The following is a 23,157-nucleotide window of genomic DNA, read 5'->3' as shown; positions in this document are numbered from 1 at the left end:
ACAACAATGACTCGCTAGCTGTACATTATCCCGCTTATTACACGGCTACTTACTTAAGAAATCAATAATTTGACACAAAAACGGTCCATCAGAGTCCGACATCAGAACTGCGCCCATAGCAACACGGTCTGTTATACATAGCAACGGTCTGCCATAAAGAAATAACAGACCGTAGAACGCTGTGATTGACCAATCAGAATAGAGTATTTAACAACGCCGTGTAATTATAGATGTTAAAACGGCTCGCCATAGAAGAACACTATCCTGAGAGATGAAAGCATTTGTCCAACATGGATACAATTCTTTTCAAAAGATGAATCTTTATATATATTTTTTTTCATTCAATTCACAAATGCAAACATGGATGAGTCATTTGGCAGAAGTTGACTTGACATCCAGCAGAAAAAACAAAGAAACAATGAATGTTACACCGTGTGTGCTGGTTACAGAGGACAGTAAAAGTCTTTTTTAAATTCCAGGCCAGCAGCCATCATACCCCCACCATTGTCCATCTGTCTTCTTTGTTGTTTGTTTCTGTACAGGCGGCCTGATCTTCTGACTTCTGGAAACAGCGAAGAGTTTCCTGTAGACAAAACTAAATTTATTGAGCATTGCAGGACACAAAGGGAACATATGTTATATCTCATTTTCTAAACTCAACTTTCCCTCCAGCCGCTTTTATGAGAAAAGTAGTCTCAACTACAAAGATTAACAAAATGAAACAAAGAGATCAAGAAGAGGAATCTCATGGTTCCTTCTCGTGCCAGGTACGAGGTACCAGATGTGTTAGATTAGAAACCCGCATGTGGTGTGGTATGTGAAAACCGTCATGACTCACTGAGAGGGAGTAACGAGGAAATCACAATATGGGCCTTTTGGGTTACACTTCATTTTACAGGTCCGCAAATGTCATGGTAATTATGTGATAATTAGCAAGTAACCTATTTGAAATTTCTCTGGAATTACTGCCAAATTACTGTATCTTCACTCTAGCCCTTAAACTGAACCTGCTAGATTCTCTGAAAGACAGTAAAGTCTGTCGCGGGTCTCAGGGGGTTGAAGTGCTTTGAGGGTGTAAAGTTTATATTTCACAGGTTGTAATTTAACTGTACCTCTGGCAGCGGGGAGTCCATCTCGACAGGTGACAGCGCCCTCTGCCGGTCGCCACCTCTTCGACAAAGGCAGCACAGGATCCACTTGAACGTCCTCCGCATCTCGACGTCTCGCAGGGAATAGATGATGGGGTTGACCAGAGAGTTGCACTCTGCTATCACCAAACAGAACTTCTCGTAGGTGTTTGCGTTGCTGGCTTTACCCAGAAGCCCGTCCAGTAAGAGCGTCACGAGGCCAGGCATCCAGCAGATTACGAAGGCGCCTGCAGAGAGAGTGGGATGTTAATGAGGGCAGAAAAGAGTCAACAACAATAAACTCACAATTCTCCACAAACACGGCCGTGTAATAGGACACCAGTTGTCTCAGGGTGCAGCTACATTAGGTAACATTTGTGCCTTGATTGCTTAATACCCAGATTAACGGTCAGTTAGAACATATTTGCCTCCAGGAGATGAGTCACCTGAACAATCAAAGACTTAGATTATGACGATGAATGAGATTTCATTTCCACAGTAACACTGGAATTTCCTAAGAACCTTTTAAACTTAAAGTGCCCGTGATTATCAGACACGGTTTGACAAACAAACAAACAAACGAGGCTAGAGCCGCAAAACTGGTTATGGGGGAAGTGGGAGGCCACAGGTAGCAAGCATCCAAACATGTAACAGCTCTCTGAGCTAAAGAACACTTACTACCGATATGACAGTTTGTTTCACCATGAAGTGGTGAGCGGAGTTCATTAAACCTTATTTTCTGAGAAAATGTAGATTAGGAAGCAGATAGGGGAGAGCGGGGTCGGTTGGGACACTTTTGTATCAACACTAGATAACCTTCCATTACTCACAGACTACTTGAACACCAATAAAAATAATTTGATCCCTGAACAGATACAGGTGTCCGCTAACACGTTATCAAGTTTTTTAGAGCCCAGCCTAAACGTGAAAGGCACAATTTTGTTAAATGTACAAAGAGTGGAATGCTGCCTCCCTGGGACGGTTGGGACTATTCGTTCTGGGCTAAAAAATATATAATTTAAATAGGGCTGTCAAAGTTAACACGATAATGCAAATTTGTTTTAATGCCACTCATTTTTTTAACGCAATTTGGGATTTTCTGGCATCATATAAAACTAGAAAATCTAATGAATCCATTGGTATCAACCATGTCATACTAGCTTGTCACAAAGGAGGCTAAATAACGCTCCAAATTTGCGCTAAATTTTGGCGAGGAAAAACTGGCATGGCCATTTTCAAAGGGGTCCCTTGACCTCTGACCTCAAGATATGTGAATGAAAATGGGTTGTATGGGTACCCACGAGTCTCCCCTTTACAGACATGCCCACTTTATGATAATCACATGCAGTTTGGGGCAAGTCATAGTCAAGTCAGCACACTGACAGCTGTTGCCTGTTGAGCTTGAGTTTGCCATGTTATGATCTGAGCATATTGTTTTATGCTAAATGCAGTACCTGTGAGGGTTTCTGGACAATATATTGTCATTGTTTTGTGTTGTTAATTGATTTCTAACAATAAATATATACATAAAGCAGCATATTTGCCCACTCCCATGTTGATAAGAGTATTAAATACTTTAAAAATCTCCCTTTAAGGTACATTTTGAACAGATGTGAAAAACAGATTTTGAAAAAATGTGTGATTAATTTGCGATTTTGGACAATCATGCAATTTATCACGATTAAATATCTTATTCGATTGACAGCCCTACATTTAAATCGATGTAGATAGTGATCACGGTTACAGTGATCAACCGCTTATAAGAATCAAAAAGCTATACAAATGCTGTTTAAATAATTTGCCTATAGTAATCAAGTACAGTGTTCCTATTTGGTCTTTTTTTACATGACAACATGTGGAAAAACATTTTAAAACTATATTAGACGTTAATTGAATTTTTGTTTTGTTTAGTTTTTTTTGGATAAAGTAGCCTAGACCTCAACTTTATGCAAATGAGGAGCAGCCAACATGACGCCCTGTCTCTGGAATCGTGCTACCAGAATGCATTGCCTGGCTGCTTACATTGACAATGAATGGGAAGCGTGGAAAGGACGGAGGCTGTGGACATGTATCATGAGACAGAGCTGGAACTGTTAATTTTGTGGTTAAATAAAAACCCAACCTTACAAACTTGACCTTTGACCCACATCTAACACCCAGCAGTGGATGGTCACACAAAAAACAACTCCTCACCAAGAACCATGGAGATGGTTTTCATCAGGTTGACGATAGTTTGCCTGTTCCGCATCTCCGTGCTGTGCTCGGACGCGTAGCAGGTCTGGTATCTCACATAGACGAAGATACGAGTGTACACGCCCACCATGATGAAGAAAGTTAAGAGGTTGAGAATTGCCCAGAAGATGAGGAAACGGCGGCTGTAGAGGGGAGCGACGGTGGAGCAGTCGTCCAGATCGCACTCGCAGTTCCAAAACATGGAGGGCACCAGGCCCATGATGATGCTCACGGCCCAGATGCAGACTATCAGCAGCACCACGCGCCGCTTGGTCATCTTGCTGTGCAGCTGCATGGTGATGATGGTCTGGTGGCGCTCCACGGCGACGGCCAACAGGTTGGCCACGGAGGCCGTCAGGCTGATGTCGATCAAAGCCATGCGGATGTACCACTGCTCCTTGGTGAGCGTGCTGGTCCAGGGGCCCGTGTTCAACATCAGGTTGGCGTAGGCGATGCCAGCGAACAGGTCAGCTGCGGCCATGTTGCCCAGGAGGTAGTAGATGGGGAAGTGGAAGCGCTGGTTCATGGAGATGGCGAACATCACCATCAAGTTGGCCAGGACAACGATGAGACATACCGTCAGGCCCAGTCCGATCACCACGAAGTCTCGCGTCGTCCACACGTCGCTGATCTTCTTACCCACCAAGTTGTAGAAGAAGGTGACGTTGTGGCTGTAGTCGCAGGTACTCCACAGGCTGCTCTCCATGGCCATAACTGTTGACACAAAACTGACATGTAAGGATATGTACCTGTTGTAAATAATATGTACAATATAAGGCTTTCCATTAAGTAGGGGAGAGCGGGGTAAGTTAGGACAGTTGGGACTAGGGATGTCCATAACTAACCGTTTAACCGTTAACCGACATTAAGCATTTTAACTGATTAACGCACAAATCTAGTCAGTTAACGGTTAATAATCGGTTATCGGTTAGGAAAAATTAACAAAATGAGCATCCCTAATTCAGGGATCAAATTATTTTCATTAACGTTCGAGTAGTCTTTAAGAAATGGAGGGTGTCCCTACTGACCCCGTTCTCCCCTACACACACAGTCAATAGTCACCCTGTGTAGAGAGTCATTAGAGCTGTTTAATATCTCAATTATCATACTTGAATGATATAATAACATGAAAATAGTAATATAAGACTTTGTCTCAAGCTCTCATTTTTGTTTTGCTGTATTGAAAATACATTATACTACACAGCTTACTTCAAAACACACACAGTGCCAGAGATTATTTCATAAAGCAGAGGGAGGTAAATTAACTCTTTGTGAATTGTTTTATCTACAAAAAATGTCAGAAAAAATAGTGTAAACAATGCCCTTCACAATTTCCCAGAGGTTAAAAAGTTACATCTTCAAATTGCTTGTTTTGTCCAACAAACAGTCCAAAATCTAAACATAAAAAAAACAGATTTAAACAGCTGGAACTATTTTCTAGAGTGATATTTGGCAAACAAACAAATGATACAACAATTCAACACAAGTTTAGTTTTCATTCTGGGGAAACAATGTTTAAAAATAAGAAACATAAACGGTCAAAATATTCTATAAAACAATGTCAGCTGACGTGTTTGTACTTGCAGTGCAACGTGCTGCTGACAGGCCTCACTGGTCTGGATATCTCTCTGATCTCTTCAATGGAAACGCTCTGAGGATGTTGTTGTTTAGACTTTCTACAGTAGGAAACGTTTAATTAGTTAAAACCTACCGCCGTGTTTAGAGTCTCCTCCATCCAGACAGGTCCGACATGAAACTAGCTGCCATTTGATGAAACGCAGAGTGTTATTAGAGCCTCTGTCCTCGTTGTGGGTCCATTCAGGTATCGACGCCTCAGTGAATCATCCTGACTCAGATCAGCTGGACCCGACAGACAGGTAGCGCTGCTGCCTTCACGGCAGCCGGAAATATCGGAAAATCCATACACACAGAGGGTTTTTACTCTTTTTGTGCATCTAAAGAGAATCAAATTTGACTCATTACTCAAATAGTTTCAGCTCAATCTGGACGTATTTTACTCACTTTTTTGAAGTTCTGTGATTGCAATGAAGTAAGCAATCAACCTGCAGTAGGCAGAATTTTTTTTCCCTTTATTGGGGAAACGATCCAAAATAATCTTTCAGCATATTGTATTTCAAGTGTTCTGAGAAGAAAACTAGACTTCTGCACCTCCTCAGAAAATATCATGAAAAAAAGTCATACTATAGTATGTCGAAAAATACCATGGAAAAAGGCATAGTATGGTATGCTAAAAAACTTGAAAAAAATCATGAAAAAAAGTCATAGTATAACATATCATGAAATTTTTTGACATAATATACTATGACTTTTTTTTCCTCCAATTTTTCGCCATACTATACTATGACTTTTTTTTCATGACATTTTTTGACATACTATACTATGACTTTTTTTTCATGAAATTTTTCAACAGACTTCGAAGTCATAGTATGATATGGTAAAAAAAATGAATGAAAAAACAGTCATAGTAAAGTATGTCGAAAAATTTGACGAAAAAAAAGTCATAGTATTGTATGTCGAAAAATGTCATGAAAAAAGTAATATATTCAGAATAGACATTCTATACTATGCCTTTTTTTGTAAAATTTTTTGACAAACTATACTATGATTTTTTTTTCATGAATTTTCTTACCATACTATGTCTTTTTTTTTCGTCAAATCTTTAGAAATACTATACTATGACTTTTTTTAATGACATTTTTAGATATGCTATACTATGACATTTTTTTCGTCAAACTTTTCAACATACTATACTATGACTTTTCATTCCTCAAATTTTTCGACATACTATACTATGATTTTTTTTCATGAAAGTTTTCAACATGCTATATTATGACTTTTTTTCATGAATTTTTAGACATACTATATTGTGATTTTTTTCATTAAAGTTTTCTACATACTAAACTATGACTTTTTTTCATGAAATTATTCGACATGCTATACTATGACTTTTTTTCAATGACATTTTTCAAAATACTATACTATGACATTTTTTCGTCAAATTTTTCGACATACTATACTATAACTTTTTTTTCATGAATTTTTCAACATACTATAATATGACTATCTTTAATGAAATTTTTCGACATACTATACCAGTGGTCTCAAACTCAATTTACCTGGGGACCGCTGGAGGCAGAGTCTGGGTGAGGCTGGGCCGCATCAGGTATTCCACAAAAAAAGCGTCGTTAAAAAAAAACCAATCTTCTCAAACGTCATTATTAACAGTTCTTTAACTTGAATGGGTTCTTCTGAACATGAATGGAACATTGAAGAACATGAACGGTTCTTCTGAACATGGCCTCTATTGCGTCTCCCACTTTTCCTGAAATTGTCTGTGCTCGTCACCAACCTTTCTCTTCACTGCAGGCTTTGAAAAAGACATGATATATATTCATTCCACCTGGTGTCACTCCGCAATAAAGTTGTGCCTGCTGTGTTTGTGTTGCTCTGCAGTTACACCACCAAACCGCTAGTTGGCGGCGGCGTCTCTATGAGTTTCCTCTTCTTCTTGTACTACAAACAGAAACTGAGCGCAGTTGGAGCTAATAACTGTTGAACCACAGAACTTTTACTGACATTACTGCAACGCCGAGAAGAGAACATATATCTGAGTGGATCTGTGTGAACAAACATTGAACAGATGGAGGCAGAGAGAAGTAGAACTTGGTCCTGGCCGCTCAGCATCGCTGAGAGACTGGACCAATCACAGCTGTTGCGGTCTGCGCCGCCGCGACGTGTAGTTCCATGTCTGGAGAGGTGACGTCAGGCTACGGCGTCGAGTCAACGCAGAAGTATAAATCAAGCTTTAATCAAGCTTATGCGATGTTACACGGGCCGCCATAGTTGTTGTGAAATGTTTCTCTGCTTGCATCAAGCCCGGCCGATTGCCCGCCCCCGGGAGGCATATACCCCGCTGTGATTGGCCCGCCCCCGGGAGCCATATACCTCGCTGTGATTGGCCCGCCCCCGGGAGCCATATACCCCGCTGTGATTGGCCCGCCCCCGGGAGCCATATACCCCGCTGTGATTGGTAGGTTCGTTCAGCTCGGGCTCGCGCAACAAAGGGACCTTACACGGCAAACTGCCATTCACATAAAACTCGCGGGCCGAGGGCGCGTGGTTAGCTCAGTTGGTAGAGCGGGCGCCCATGTAACAAGACTTGGTCCTGACCGCGGCGGCCCGGGTTCGAATCCGGCCTGTGGCCCTTTCCGCATCCACTCTCTCTCTCCCCCTTTTCAAGACTCTATCCACTGTCCTGTCAATAAAAATGAAAAATGCCCCAAAAAAAAAAAAAACTTTATAAAAAAAAAAAAAAAACTTGCGGGCCGCACTAACATTAAACTTTCATATCAAGGTGGGGGCCACAAAATATCGTCTTGCGGGCCGCAATTGGCCCGCGGGCCGCGAGTTTGAGACCCCTGATCTAAAGAGAATCAAATTTGACTCATTACTCAAATAGTTTCAGCTCAATCTGGACGTATTTTACTCACTTTTTTGAAGTTATGTGATTGCAATGAAGTAAGCAATCAACCTGCAGTAGGCAGAATTTTTTTTCCCTTTATTGGGGAAACGATCCAAAATAATCTTTCAGCATATTGTATTTCAAGTGTTCTGAGAAGAAAACTAGACTTCTGCACCTCCTCAAAAAATATCATGAAAAAAAAGTCATACTATAGTATGTCGAAAAATTTCATGAAAAAAGGCATAGTATGGTATGCTAAAAAACTTGAAAAAAATCATGAAAAAAAGTCATAGTATAACATGTCATGAAATTTTTTGACATAATATACTATGACTTTTTTTTCATGAAATTTTTCAACAGACGTCGAAGTCATAGTATGATATGGTAAAAAAAATGAATGAAAAAACAGTCATAGTAAAGTATGTCGAAAAATTTGACGAAAAAAAAGTCATAGTATTGTATGTCGAAAAATGTCATGAAAAAAGTAATATATTCAGAATAGACATCCTATACTATGTCTTTTTTTTTCGTCAAATCTTTAGAAATACTATACTATGACTTTTTTAATGACATTTTTAGATATGCTATACTATGACTTTTCTTTCCTCAAATTTTTCGACATACTATAATATGATTTTTTTTCCTCAAATTTTTTGACATACTATGACTTTTTTTTCGTACAATTTTTCGACATACTATACTGTCTTTTTTTTCGTCAAATCTTTAGAAATACTATAATATGACTTTTTTTAATGACATTTTTAGATATGCTATACTATGACTTTTTTTCGTCAAACTTTTCAACATACTATACTATGACTTTTCATTCCTCAAATTTTTCGACATGCTATACTATGATTTTTTTTCATGAAAGTTTTCGACATACTATGACTTTTTTTTCGTAAAATTTTTCGACATACTATACTATGACTTTTTTTAACGAATTGTTTTACCATTTTTTTCATAAAATTTTTCGACTTACTATATGACTTTTTTTCATAAAATATTTCGACTTACTATATTATGACTTTTTTTCATGAATTTTTAGACATACTATATTGTGATTTTTTTCATTAAAGTTTTCTACATACTAAACTGACTTTTTTTCATGAAATTATTCGACATGCTATACTATGACTTTTTTTCAATGACATTTTTCAAAATACTATACTATGACATTTTTTCATGAAATTTTTCAACATACTATATGACTTTTTTCATGAACTTTTAGACATACTATACTATGACTGTTTTTTTTCCTGAAATTTTTTGACATACTATACTATAACTTTTTTTCGTCAAATTTTTCGACATACTATACTATGACTTTTTTTCATGAATTGTTTTACCATACTATACTATGAAATTTTTTTCATGAAATTTTTCGACATACTATGATTTTTTTTTTCGTAAGATTTTTCGACATTTATATTATGACTTTTTTTCTTGAAATTTTTCGACATACTATACTACGACTTTTTTTAACTAGTTGTTTTACCATCCTATACTATGACATTTTCTTCATGAAATTTTTCGACATACTATGACTTTTTTTTCATGAATTTTTCAACATACTATAATATGACTATCTTTAATGAAATTTTTCGACATACTATACTATGACTTTTTTTCATGAATTGTTTTACCATACTATACTATGAAATTTTTTTCATGAAATTTTTCGACATACTATGACTTTTTTTTCATGAAATTTTTCGGAATACTATACTATGAAATTTTTTTTCATGAAATTTTTTCGACATACTATACTATGACTTTTTTTTCGTAAAAATCTTCGACATACTGTACTATAACTTTTTTCGTCAAAAGAAAGAAAAAAGAGATAGAAAGAAAAAAGAAACAGAAATAAAGAAAAAGAGAAATAACAAAAAAGAAAGAGAAAAAAGAGAGAAAAATAAAGAAGGAACGAGAAAGAAAAGAAAAAAGAAAGGAAGAAAGAACAAAAGAAAGAGAAAAAGAAAGAATGAAAAAGAGAAATAATGAAAAAGAAAGAGAAAGAAAAAAAAAGAGACAGAGAAAGAAAGAACTAGAAAGGAAGAAAGAGAAGTAAAGAAAGAGAAAGAGAGAAAGATTTTCAACACTAGCCGTCAGTGCTACATATTCCTCCTTTAAGTCGTCAGCGGGCTACACCGCAGTTCCAAGAACATTTCACATTGAGAGACAGAGTTTAGATTATTTTTTTTATTTTCTATAAAAGAGATGAGTTTATTCAATGATCATAACAGACTGAATCAGAGACCTCGATAGACCACTCACATACCAAACAATAAAATCGAGGAAAATGTTTGAACAAAACCCCCAAAAACAGAACAAATGTAACACAAAATAAAATACCTGAATAAAGCAAACTCTGGGCTGAGCTGCGGGTCAGCACATTCTCTGTAGAACTCATGGCACATTATTGTCCAACAGTTATTGTGAAAAGGAAAAAAAAAAAAAAAAGGCTAAAAAGGAATGAAGGTTTTTTTTTTTTTTTTTTACCCTTTCAAAACCAGTCTAATAATAAAAATTCTATATTTCATATATGGTGGACTTCATAGAAATTAAAAAGGTGACTTAAGCACAGAAACAAGTTCTCCTGAAGTTTATCTGTTTATTCTCCTCATCAATAGAATGCGTATCTACATCGGGGGAACATGCCTCCTGCACCACACACACTTTAACAAAAAACAAATTAAAACACACATACAGTCACACAGCCGTCCAAATTTACAGTCACACTCACAGACTCAAACGCTAGTGTGGCAACGCTGAAACATCTCTACCTAAAAATCTGCTGATTGAACAAAAAAGTAGTTGTCAGATGTGTACACTCATAGAAGTCCAGCTAAAACTAAATTTTAAAACCCGAATATTGACAACGGGTAAAATATAAAACGCTGTCTTTTCCTTTTTTTATTATTTTTTCTTTTTACACAAACTCTTTCAAAAAATCTCCCTCCCCGTTCAAATATTACACCACCCCAGTCCTGACCTGCCACCCCCCCACCCACCCACCCCCCTTTCTAAACCCCCTCGAAGTGTAATATAAGCCAACGAGAATTGCAATACAATACAGGCACTGGAGAAAAACACCATAAGAGACGAGTGAAGAGGACGAGATGCATTCAGTTTTCAACCCATCCCCGGTCCAAACAATGTCTCCAAGAACAGAATTATAACTCACATCCACTATTATCGAACAAGAACAAAGATATAAATCAAAACTGTTTTTTCAGTTACCTTTTGTTTGTCTTTTTATTTGTTGACAGTGTGTCCTCAGTGAATTAGAAGACGATTTGATGCAAAAACTAACTGTCCCTTCAGCTATTTTTTTTACTAAACCTGATTCAAGTAACAGCTACAGAAAGGTGTTTGTCTTATTCCCCTGATTGTCCCCTTCCTGCCTCAAGCACTGTTGACATTTAGATCTAAAACCTAAAAGGTAAGATCAGAGCGCACACAGAGGAAAACAGCAAGGGGCTCCTCATCTTCTCATTTCTTAACTGATCCAGTAGTGTGACTGCTGCGAACAGGCCTATGATATCAGAACATTATGTCTCTATTACAAAGAATGGTGTGACACTTGTGGTGCCTTCAAATGGGTCGTGTTTACCGTGTTAACCGTGTTCACGAGAAGAGTCCATATGAACGTCCCCCCTCTTGTGGCATTCACGTTGTTGTGATGTCAGAAATGGTGGAAGTTAATTTTTTGGGGTGAATAATAAGTTAATATTTTGTCATTTTATATTGCTTTACTTTGTAATTTTACAATATGTCTGAGGAAAATGTTGATATTCCCAACGGCCTCATCTTTTTCCTCTGTCATTATGCATTTTCTGCATTATGCTAGCTTGCTAAATTGTTAGCCTCTGTGGCTTCTAGACGCCGACAGTAATGTTAATATTGCTTAGCAGCGGTGTTCTCACGACTTGAATGCCAAGCATTATGTGGACTTCCCATGTTGTAAACACACGAGTTTCATTTGAAGGCACCATTGTAGTGAAATTATATTCCAACTAAAGCTGAGAAACGGCCGGACCTTTCCCCTCTTCTGCTAACTAGTTCCTGTTGTAACTTTAAAATGAAAAATACAAGGCAAGATGAAAACTTCAACTGATTTTTGTCTTTGATAAATACTTGCTGGAACTATAATAATGCATATATTCAGGTTTTTTGTTTTTTTTGTCGCTAACTAACTATCGTGTTTTAGGACGAAGTAATTTAGCATAAAAGATAATGGGTTGTTTGGCATAGACAGAGGTGGCGGAGTGTGATGGTATGAAGATTCAAAGAGTTAAGAGGAAAAAAAAAAGAAAGATCCAAAATAATTATTGTAGTATAAGAAAATATCTTTACAGTAGATACTAGATGATGAAAAAAAAAAAGGTCTGCACTGCTTCTACTCCTGGTTGTAAATGTTATTGGTTTTGTCCATGTGTGCAGGCCACAGAACATAATGGTCTGTATAGGAAAGAGGTGTAAGGCAAACTGTACCTTCTCTGCTGAGAAATATACATGATTTACAGTATGGAAGTTGCCCCCCCCCCTCCCGCCCAACCCTTTCATTTGTTCACTTACAACAATCAAAACAAAACAGAACATAAAAGACCAGTTCTTCTTCACCACCTCAGACACCTGGCAGTTTCAAAACACAACTCTGCACAGTCTGTCAGTACATTATCAGAGCATTTTCATAGTTATTGGGATGTCTTTACTCTTGCAATATTGTTGCGCCCACGCACACTGTAAGAAGCAAGTGACAAAGGCAACTGTGCCAACAGGGGTCCTCTTTCTCCTGTTACGAGATATCAGGCAGGCGATGCCAAATTCCCAGGAAATGACATCCAAAACAATGAGACTATCCCCGTGTGTTCAGTCCACAAGGGGCAAAGCGAGCTGTGAGCGCCCGTCCAGCGTTTATACTCGGTCTCCGAGGGCCCGTCACATCTACATACAGTCCGTGTCCCCTCTGTGGTGCATGATCGCCAAATCTCTCTTTAGAGGAAGTCTACATTATCCAAGGGTTTTTTCTTTTCTTTTTTTTCATGTTTTTGCAGTTACGTTTCAGGTGCTCCTCTCCTCAAAAAAGGTTCTCCTCAAAGATAGCCATTAAGTCACTTTGGAAATTCATGTCAATAGTTGCTGCCATCTGGAGAGAGAAAAAAAGTATTTCCATGACGTTCATTACTCCTGAGAATGCATCTTCAAACAAAATTGCTGCTACAACTAGAAATGTAAACTATAATTTGTTATTGCTTCTCAAATTCAAATTGAGCTTTTAATCTATGGTGCACATCTTTGCTAATTCACTATCTTTGCATTACGTGTTACAATAAATAAAAGCCAAAGTTCCACTTTCCGTGTCCGTGAGTATACGAGGATCCGCATGACGTAAATTTTGAAGCTTTCACGCTGAGATTTGAGGCACATACGAGACGTGAATATTCACTGTCGTGGTAAATGATGCTGGTGACAGTGACTAGCATAGCTAGCTAACGTTGGCTTTAGTGTGATGCTGCTGCAGTAATACAGTCATATATTAACATTATAGCAGCATCAGACTGTCGTCTCCAACTAAATCTCAGCCTATAGATCAAACAGTTGGCTATTAACACGGTGGTTATTTACAGACAACACTTAGCCTAACGTGATTTAATCAAAAATCTTTGCTTAGCAAAGGGTCAATTTCTCACCTGGCGCGTACGCCAAAAAAGTTTTTTCGCTTCCAGGTTTACGCGGCTGACTGAATACGCGCAGTAGTGTTTCTCCCGATGGCGGCGCTCGGCCCATAGACCTTACAATGTGATGATGTCACAGATTTTAACATCACTTTTCACGGCTTGAGCTGTCGGCTCAATTGGTAGCGTAGCGATCTACTGCGCATGTGTGCAACGCGTTCTCCAAGCGGAAAATATAAACAGAACTTCTACGCGTCTGTGGTGTCCGAAGTGGTGTATGCGTACGCATTTATTTGGGTGTATAACCGAGTGCTAAAGACAATTAACTCACCGCTTCTTGCCTCCTCCTTTCCTGCTCTCGGCGGCGTGCTAGCTCCCTCTGTTGGTCGAGCTGGTTCTGTGCGGCAGGCTGAGGTGGTGTTGGGGGTTGAGGAGGCTGCTGAATGGCAGCTGGCGGGGGCTCCTGCTGCTGCTGTGGCGGCGGCTGCTGCTGCTGCTGTTGTTGTTGTTGTTGTTGTTGTTGCTGTTGTTGTTGTTGTTGTTGCTGCTGCTGCTGTTGCGAAGGAGCTTGAATGTGTTGCTGCTCCAGACGCCTGCGTGGCTCCTCGTGCACCCTTCTGCTTGGCTCCATGATGTCCTCTTCATCTCGACCTCTGGAATTCACACCAGGGGAAATCAAATACTTTTCACATTGCTGAAGGGGGTTCACATCTGGTTTCACCCTAGATGTGTCACAGGAAAAATGGCTGAGCTAAATATAAAACTACAAGGACAGAAAATCAACATCTACAACATGGATTAGGATCTGTAGAGAGATGTTTTAGCTAAAGGAAACAGCTAGCCGGTTTATAAACTTGGGGGATGTTAGAGGCAAAAAATCAAACAGTGGTGAGCAGAACTTTCTCAGCATGTAGGTCTCACTATTGTTGAGTTTTGCTCTATCCAGCCATAGGAAAAGTTTTTGGTAACGGCAATGGAATACATATATCTTTTGCAGCCCTGCTTTAGACATAATGATATTATTCAAGTATTACATTTTGCAGATCTTGCAAAAATTGCAGCATAAAAGGTCTAAATAGCCAACACAGATAACACATCTGGTGGCCAAAACTATATGTTTTTGTGGGGTTCAATGGTTTTCATATCTTGACCATCTGTGGCCTATTAAAAGAGTTGTTAAACAACGTCAGTTTCAGATGAAGCAGGGTATTCAGGGCATTATTATTTAAACTGTAAGCATGGCTTGAACAAGAGTAGATGCCCATATGTACTCTAAGATGCCAGTAGTTGAGGACTGACGTCAGGCAACGTCCTACCAACCGATACATATAATTGATTATAATATGAAAACAATCCCTCCTGCAGGCCTTAGTTGCGGTGGATTCTCAGTGGCTGTGGTGGTCCTAAAATACGGCCACTAGAGGGCAGAATACATCACCTCATAGTACAGGGTTCCTGTGTCTTATTTATCATCAGGCAGTCCACCCAAATACATTTGCGACCTTAGTACATTTTTGTTTTTAGGTTATTACTGGGGCTGTGCTTTAAATGTTGACATCTGTACATTGCTGATGTTGTTTACACACAATATTTGACTTCTTATGGCAGCTGAGTCTTGTTGAAGCTTTGCTCAATCTGTAATTACATGAACTCAACATAGAGACAACAAAGTATGTCAGCCTAATATTTCTAATGACTCATGATGGTGTGTTCAAAGAAGTAAACCCTTCCTGCCAGTAGAGGCGACGGGGCCAGTCTTACCGTAGTTTGTCCTGCTCTCTGCGTAGTCTGTCTTTTTCCGCCTGCTCGGCCTGGGCCTTCAGCGCCTTCTCCCTCTCCTCTTTCTCCCGGGCGGCACGACGGAACTGCTCAAAGCTATCACTCGACGACTTCACTGCAGATAAGGGTGTCGATGTGGACTTTTGTGCCAGGCTGGCCCATGAGCCCATATTCTTCAGTTTTACCTCCTGAGAGAACACACACACACAGAGACAACAAGAAGAGCCACATTAATTATCAATCACACATTTATGCCAGCAAAAATATCATAAAGTGCAGATTGCAACCAACTGAGTACCCGTGGTAACCGTTGTAACGCCATTCGCCTCGCTCAGAGTCCATCAATACCATAATAACACTACTTAAAGAGTCACACGGCGGCTGGCGGTACCACGGTTTTGCACTCTGTGGCTCACGTTACCGCAGTTTCACAAGTGTGTCGGAGAACTACGGGGACCTTCGGGTAACGTAAAAATGTGAACGTCTCTCTCTAGAGCCAGTGTTTGGTTTGTCCCTTCTGGGCTACTGTAGAAACATGGTAGAGCAACATGGTTGACTCCAGGAAGAGAACCCGCTCCCTTTGTAGATATGAAGGGCTCATTCTAAGCTAACGAAAACACAACAATTCTTAGTTTCAGGTGATTATACACTAATGAAAACATAGATATGAATACTATATTCATTTTTCTGCTATTAGATTTTCCGAAATGCTACACACTGTTTCTTTATGACATAATTTTTAAAAAGTGACTACTACACCCACCTGTACCTTTTTGGGGGCAACGGGCGTCTTGGACTCCTGCTTGAACTTATCCTTGTCTTGCAGAGAGGAGGGCGGCCCACTGGACTCGGAGGAGCGGATGACGGGTCGCAAGCTGTCCATGGACTTCACATCTGCTCAACACAAGTACACACACACAAGCATAGTCTCAATATCTTGTGTAGATTCTTCTGCATTTTAACCTATTCCACCCCCTCTGAAAAAAGCTGGCCGAGGGCACCGGTGCCTTCAAGGAGTGGAAGAGGTTAACCACAGAAAGCCAGAGGAAAAACAAGAAGTCTTGGTACTCACTCTGTTGGCCGTGGCCGGGTTGAGAAGGCTTGTTATCAGGATGTTTGTGATGGTCTGGTCTCATTGCAGGGTTAAATGGCTCTCCTCTCATCACTGGTGATGGAGGAAGTTTCTCCTCCTTTATCCCACCATGGCTCCCAGGGGCCCTCTGCTGCATGACAAGCAAATGGCGTCAAGTCAAGTCACGTCACACACGGACATGTGGAGATAATAACGTTAGCCCTGCACAAAAGGGTTTCTATGGAAGGTTTCTCACCTTTTTGGGCTGCATGTTGTGAGGTGGCGACTGGTGAGACACAGCTGGATACTGGGGAAGTTGTGGGGAATGCATCATGAGAGGGGATGGGTTGTCTCTCAAATGACCTATTAACAGAAGTAAAACGTCAGTCAACACAATTCATTTGTACAGCAACAACTTTTGCTTCTACAACCAGTTATACAATACGTTTTTCTGTCTCATCTTCTCGGACTCACCAGCGTTGTAAGGGTCAGCCTTGGTCGGGCGAGGGGAGGGCTGCTGTTGCTGCTGCTGCTGCTGCTGCTGCTGCTGCTGCTGCTGCTGCTGGATGATCTGCTGTGCTTTGTTGGTGGGCATGGATACCTTATGTTGTGAACCCTGGGGCTGACCAGCTAGTCCAGGACCCTGCTGATAGTTCAGCTGTTGCTGTTGTGGCTGCAGTTGCTGCGGCTGAGTGTGCATGTGGCGGGCCTGGTGTAGAGGCATCTGTTGGGGCAGGGCCTGATGTGATGGGGCTGGCTGAGCCTGGGACTGGATAGGGAGCTGGGGAGGAGGCAGCGTGGTCTGAGAGGAGAGTTGAGATTGTCCCTGGACAGACTGCAGGAGGGAGATCTGTCCTGGTTGTTGTTGTTGTTGTTGTTGTTGTTGTTGTTGTTGTTGTTGTTGTTGTTGTTGTTGCTGCTGCTGACGAGCCTGCGCCTGGAGCGACTGCATGGACTGCTGGGGCTGACGGGCTTGCTGGAACTGCTGCAGGTATAATTGTACATGGTTCAAAGGCGTCGTAGACCCTGGCTCTTCATCATCCTCCAGCAGCATCTGGGGAGGCTGGGAGGACAGCAAGCCCTGGGGTGTGAGTGTTGGAGGGGACATGGGCCGCTGGTGCAGCGGCTGAGGAGGGTGGAGGATCTGAGAGGGAAGCTGGTGCTGTGGTGGTGCTGCTGACTGGGGCTGAAGCTGTTGCTGCTGCGGCTGGTGCGGCTGCTGCTGCTGCTGCTGCTGTTGTTGTTGCTGTTGTTGTTGCTGTTGCTGCTGCAGGATTGGCGGCTGCTGCTGCTGCTGAGGAGGTGCTGGTTGCGGTTGAGGGGGTTTGGGATGAAGAGGCGCTGCCTTGTGACTGGGTCGAGAAGGCTGCTGAGGCATGGAAATGTGCAAGGCTAAGGTTGAAGAAGAAACATAACATGTTAGAATTAATACAAATTTGTTGTCACAAAATTAGGTTCACGGTTCTCTATTGGTCATTGGCAATGAAAATCTTTGTTCTCAGGTTCCTTCAACAATGCTCATAGAATATGTATATATAATAGAGGAAATCACACAAGTAAATGTAAAACAAAATGATAATCTAAGGCATAAAATAGTGCAGTTAAAATAAATATAAGTAAACATAAAATAGTAATGCAAATTTGTTATTTTGTGTAAGACAGTATTTCAGATGGGAAAACTGAATGTAAACAGGATGTAGTATGTATATACATGATCAATTACCTTCCTTCAGGAGATTTTTTTGTGATTGTGATCCTTGACATGTAAAAAAAAAAGAGCAAATTTTTAAAATGTGTACAGGCATTTTATTTTGTTATTTTGTGGGAACTGATAAAAACAGGAATTTATGATAAAAAATCATAAATTCATTCAGATTGCACATTACCAATTTAACGTGCAATCTGAAAATAAGTAAAAGCCAATGGTATACTACAGATACTACTGCAGGAGACATGAGTGCTTATTTACACATTTTCTGAACTGCAAAAAATGATGAGTGAAAATCTAAAATAATAATGAGGAATGAGGAGGGATTTGTGTTCTTCTGAGAGCAAAGCATGAGGTCAGATTAATGTTTGTAAGTTATTGTAGTTTCTCGATCTGCTTGCTTGTTGGTTGGAGTAAGATCAAAGTAGACCGTTTGTTACGTTTTTACAATTAGTATAATTTCAATCTTAAGTGTTCCTTTCATTATTTATTTCTGTATTTTCTTAGACATGGTTTGTGCCAATTTTGAAACTGAGTGGGGACTGGTTGACTTTGTAAGAGCCATTATTCTTGGAGGGATTGCAGTTACATCTGTAGAAACAATGAAACACTAAGGGTGCTTTCACACCTGTAGTTGGGTTAACTTAGTCCGGACCAAGGGGAAAAAAATTAGAGTTCTGGTCCGGTTCCTGTTCACACTGACTTTTTACAAACGAACCAGAGGAGTAAACATGAAGTTATACAGACTGACGGGTAATTCGTTGATTAGACTGTTTTGGCGATTGTCATCCTGCATCATCAGGACCCATGTGGGGAAATCAAATTCCGATGACTGACAGAAGTTTATGCAGCGCTTTAACGCTCCCAGATGACTGGTCCGAACGCAAAGTCTGAACGCCGGGGAGCGCATGGACAGGCACATTATCGGCGTACTGTGGGATCGCTGTCAAACACTTTTTAATGGAGTTGTAAACAGAGTCGGACACAAGCACAGCAGTTTTAACAGCCTTTGATCTATTAATCAGGGAAAATACAGATCGCTTCCTGAACAGATTTTATGATCAGCAGATAAATCACATATCTGCAAATGTGGTTGGTTCGTCTGCTTTCACGCCACAAACAAACCACACTAGAGTGGTCTGGTTTTGTTGTTTGGTCCGCACCAGGGTTCGATTGACAGCTTTCACACCAGCACAAACAAACCGTACTAATCGAGCAAACGGACCCGAGTTTTTTTTAACAAACCAAACAGGTTAAGTGTGAAAGTGCAGCAGCCTGAATACAGCCTTACCTGGAGATGTGAGGACGGCATGCTGGTTGAGGAAGGGGTGGGTCTCAGGGGACACTGGCCCAGCAGAATGAGCATTGAGGTGTGGAGGTGCGGGTGAGGAGGAGTTGCCTGTGTGGTGGGACAGATGCATGAGGGGCTGGCCGAAAGGCGGCAGGGACTCGAAGCTGGTCTCCAGTAACTGGGAAGACTCCAGAGCAGCTACAGGGGGAGCGATGAAGCCTGCAGGCGATGGCTGATGCTGCTGCTTCATCTGACCGCTGGACTGAAGGCCTGCAACTTGGGAATGAAGTCCAGTCTGAGGAGGGCCACTCTGAATGTGTACATGAGGATGCGTCTTCTTCCCCTCCTTCGCAGACTGGCCCTTCTTCTTCTGATGCTTTATTATTCCTGAAAGAAATTGAAATAAAGATTAAGCAAATCATTTTGCATTCTTGATTATGAGCAATTGAATTGTCAAGTTTGAACTTTCAGTAAGTCACCTGTCCCCTCAGCTTCGCTGTCTGTGCTGGAGCCGCTGCTCTCTGAAGATGATCCAGTCTTTTTGGAGGTAGCCATGGACTCCACAGGCTTCTCAGCTGCAAAGCAACAACTGTGTGTTCATGCATTTCCAATAAAGCATTTCTAATAATCACACACAGAGAGTGACCAGCTCCCCTTGCTGGTTTTCTTTGAGTAGCTTACCTGAACCCTTTTTCTTCTTGCGGAGGCAGGAAGACACATATCTCTCCAGCTCGCGCAGAGTGGAAGGCTTTAGCGTCTCAAAGTCAATCTCGATCTCATCAGGGTTTGAGTTTTTGAGTGAGGGCTCCCTGGACTGGATGATATGCACTACACGGCCGAGCTTGTCACCAGGAAGCTTGTTGATGTCCAAGCTCAGCTGCCTCTTCTCCTCGTATGTCATGGGCTTGCACTTTTCCCCCGTAGCTGATGACCCAGCAGCCCCCAAATCGTCTTCCAGGTTGGGAACCGGCAGCAGGTTGGCGGGATGATTTTTCATCGCTTCCTTTTTACTAGAGGCAAAACACAGATGTGTAACTTATCAATATGTAACACTGACTAGCCTTTATCTATACAGTAACTTTCTAGAGACAACAGCTCGAAGGCTTTACAAATAAAAACAGACACATTTTAACTACTACAGGTGAAGAAGACATAATAAAGAACATTCTGCATTGTAAGACTCAATCCATACTATCTGTACCGCTGTGCGCGCGACGTGCATGTTGTGTGTGTTGCGGTTGATCAGCTGACAACAGGCCTGTTTCGATCAGTGGGCGATCAGTTGGTACATCTCTAGTAATACTGAATTGTGCAGTTTATACAAGTTTAATACCAACCTGGGTTTCTTCTTGGGTACAACCTCTTTGTTGTTATTGTTACTGGTCTTCGACTTCTTAGAGAGCTGCGGAACAGGTATAGCATCCTGGATCTCATCTACATGGCTAGACATGCTTCCTTTCTTCTTATGCTTTTCTTTTTTCTTCTCCTTCTTCTCCTTCTCTTTTCTCTTTGGTTTGCTGGCTTGTGGTTGGGACAAGGCAGCCAGCTGCTCATGGACAGCCTTCAACTGTATCAAGAAAGAAAGACCAGTTCTCAACAAAAGGGAAACAAGGACCGGACAACAAAATTGCCACCACCTTGAATCTACTCTGGTCACTGACCTGTTCCTGGAGCTCTGCCAACCTCTGGGCTCTCTCCTCTTCAGAGTCATCTGTGGAAGACTCAGACTCAGAGGACGAGTCACTGGAGCTGTCTGAAGACGAGACGATGTGGGCCAAAGGAGGCTGGGGCTTAACGGGGGCGGGATGGTGAAGTGTAGGAGCAGGGGGAACAACCAGAGGCTTGCTCTCAGGTTCATCTGGCATCTTGGCAAAGCGCATCTCAAAGACGTCCTATAAAATGAAAACAAACAAGCTAAGCAAAACGTATGTGTATGTTTGTAGAAAGAGACTCAAAACAACAAACATTACGACAGAAATTTGTGAGATGCGATAGACTGGGCATGTGAAAACATGGCCAAATATAACAAACCTCTGGTGAAGTAGTTTCATCATTTAACTAAAGAACTGTAAATCAATCAAATACCATGTCCAGGGTTCCCACTTTTTTCTAGAGATAATTTTCCAGGACTTTTCCAGGACATTTTCAGTGATGATCTAGCTGGTATGACAGACACACTAATATGTTCCTCACTGTGGAAGTCTGATTTAAAAGACTTGCAGGCTAAAACTTATCTAAGAAATCATCTCTTACGTGCTTAGAAATTATGACAAATTGATGATAGAATAATATAATCATAAAAACTGCCACAGTCACCAACCAGCAGTGTTTTCCATGACTGGTAAATCGGTCAACTCTTTTCCAGGTTTTCCAGGATGCGTGGGAACCCTGAATAGTATATGTTGTTTCACCTCCAGATTTATAGTCAAAAACATGAACCTGTTTGTTAAGTTTGTGAGTAAACTGGGTGAGTACAATGACTTTGCGCTGAGGTAGCAACCTGGCAAACATATTTGTGTTCTATTGTGAACAATATTTTAATTCTTTTCTTTTTAAGCAAATGTTGCAAACAATTTATCCAAAATAGATTTTTCTTGCAAATGTAAACTAAAACAGTGATATGCTTTAACTGCGGCTCACTTTCCTCTCAGGTAAATACATTGCAAACATAATGTACCGTAACTGCAAAATATGTATTACAAACTTTTTAGTTTGACTATATAATTGAAGTCTATGTAAATGAATGCCTGCCCTAGCAACAATGTTTGCACGTTAGACTATATTTACCTGTAGCTTGCGTGCCATAGCTACCACCTCGTGGTCTGGTGGATTATATTTGTAGCAGTTGGAAAACATTAATCGTACGTCAGCAGCAAACTCCTGGGGTTCCCGGTATTGCCTGCTCTCCAGCTTGACCTATTAAACACATCAAGGATATTTATTACTTGCCATGCCCCAAATCCTCTGTATTCAATATCTTATGGTACCGTTGATAAACTATGCCGTCTGCAACACACCTTGATGGAGCTGAGGTCCATTGGATATTTGATGATGTCGTGATAATCGTGTAGTCCCAGTGCATCCACGTCAACAGGTTTGTAGAATGGCCAGGCGTAAGCAGCGTGCTTCTTGGACAGCATATCCCTAACCAGACTAGCGCAGTATCCCAGCTGATCCTGCGGTTTGGGGCTATGACCTCCACTTGGTCCGCTCAGTCCCATCCCCATCCCCATCCCCATCCCCATCCCCATCCCCATGCCTATGTGATGCTGGGAGTCTGGTGCATCCTTCTTTATCAGTTTTGTCGGCCGGGTACTCTCTCGCCTGGGTAGTGTCTTCCCAGATTTGGACTCTGCCGGTGAAGATTCACTCAGTTGGTCGTTTGCTGTGGGCGTTGTAGTGTCAGCTTTCCTTTTCTGGCTCTTTCTTTGCTAGATAGAAGTGAATACAAAGAGAGCAGAGAAAGGGTGCAAAAGAATGAGGAAATAAGTGATTAGAATGAGTTGCCAAAACGTAAAGGGATATTTTGGGTGTTTTGAAGTGGGGTTGTATGAGGTACTTGTCCATAGTCAGTGTATTACCTACAGTAGATGACGGTCGGCACGCCCGGGAGTACCAGCACTGGAGCAAAGCAATGTACTGCTGTGGACGGGGCCGGCAGAAAAACTTATTTTAGCCAGCTAAAAGAAAGGCTCACCGAAAAAACCTGGTATCTGTTTAACTGTGCGCCATATTTAGAATATTTTCCAACAGCAAACTGAACGGAAAGTGAAACGTATCTTTC

At 41.0% G+C, this 23,157-nt stretch overlaps 2 protein-coding genes across 11 annotated transcripts in view; both read right to left on the bottom strand.

Annotated features, from left to right (window-relative positions):
• Positions 1–300: 300 nt before the first annotated feature.
• Positions 301–5,250, bottom strand: lpar2a (lysophosphatidic acid receptor 2a). 2 transcript variants are annotated; one of them, XM_037791769.1, is made up of 4 exons: positions 5,071–5,250; positions 3,321–4,073; positions 1,108–1,375; positions 301–583 (listed from the first exon to the last, which is right to left on the bottom strand). In XM_037791769.1, the coding sequence occupies exons 2-4, from the start codon at positions 4,069–4,071 to the stop codon at positions 469–471; spliced, it is 1,134 nt and encodes a 377-aa protein (XP_037647697.1). In that variant the 5' UTR covers positions 4,072–4,073; positions 5,071–5,250; the 3' UTR covers positions 301–468. The 2 variants fall into 2 exon arrangements, with proteins under 2 accessions (XP_037647697.1, XP_037647698.1); XM_037791770.1 differs by having other exon boundaries at positions 1,113–1,375; positions 5,071–5,249.
• A 6,952-nt stretch (positions 5,251–12,202) lies between these two features.
• brd4 (bromodomain containing 4) overlaps positions 12,203–23,157 on the bottom strand; it is a 35,048-nt gene continuing 24,093 nt past the window's right edge. For 3 of the 9 annotated variants that reach the window (XM_037793442.1, XM_037793451.1, XM_037793450.1), the window contains 15 exons: positions 22,391–22,804; positions 22,161–22,289; positions 21,035–21,265; positions 20,711–20,940; positions 20,055–20,383; positions 19,853–19,948; positions 19,374–19,760; positions 18,098–18,136; positions 16,849–17,766; positions 16,631–16,737; positions 16,375–16,525; positions 16,066–16,196; positions 15,285–15,490; positions 13,855–14,176; positions 12,203–12,994 (listed from right to left, as the gene is read on the bottom strand). In XM_037793442.1, the coding sequence (XP_037649370.1) occupies positions 12,926–12,994; positions 13,855–14,176; positions 15,285–15,490; positions 16,066–16,196; positions 16,375–16,525; positions 16,631–16,737; positions 16,849–17,766; positions 18,098–18,136; positions 19,374–19,760; positions 19,853–19,948; positions 20,055–20,383; positions 20,711–20,940; positions 21,035–21,265; positions 22,161–22,289; positions 22,391–22,804 (3,759 nt within the window). In that variant the 3' untranslated portion in view covers positions 12,203–12,925. The remainder of the gene's footprint in view (positions 12,995–13,854; positions 14,177–15,284; positions 15,491–16,065; positions 16,197–16,374; positions 16,526–16,630; positions 16,738–16,848; positions 17,767–18,097; positions 18,137–19,373; positions 19,761–19,852; positions 19,949–20,054; positions 20,384–20,710; positions 20,941–21,034; positions 21,266–22,160; positions 22,290–22,390; positions 22,805–23,157) is intronic. The other 6 variants (XM_037793446.1, XM_037793445.1, XM_037793443.1 and 3 more) reach the window with 6 other exon arrangements.

This window comes from Sebastes umbrosus, chromosome 14 (assembly GCF_015220745.1).
Source record: "Sebastes umbrosus isolate fSebUmb1 chromosome 14, fSebUmb1.pri, whole genome shotgun sequence".
NCBI lineage: Eukaryota > Metazoa > Chordata > Actinopteri > Perciformes > Sebastidae > Sebastes > Sebastes umbrosus.
Note: the sequence above shows the minus strand (reverse complement) of the source record. Positions and strands in the feature narration are given on the sequence as shown.

Bases quoted from the DNA above. Each gene is read 5' to 3' on its own strand.
- lpar2a (XM_037791769.1), bottom strand. From the start codon at position 4,071: ATGGCCATGGAGAGCAGCCTGTGGAGTACCTGCGACTACAGCCACAAC. The intron at 1,376-3,320 runs GTGAGGAGTTGT...CTCTCTCTGCAG, and splicing joins AACCATCTCCATGGTTCTTG to GCGCCTTCGTAATCTGCTGG. The intron at 584-1,107 runs GTTAAATTACAA...TTTTGTCTACAG, and splicing joins TCCCCGCTGCCAGAGGTACA to GAAACTCTTCGCTGTTTCCA.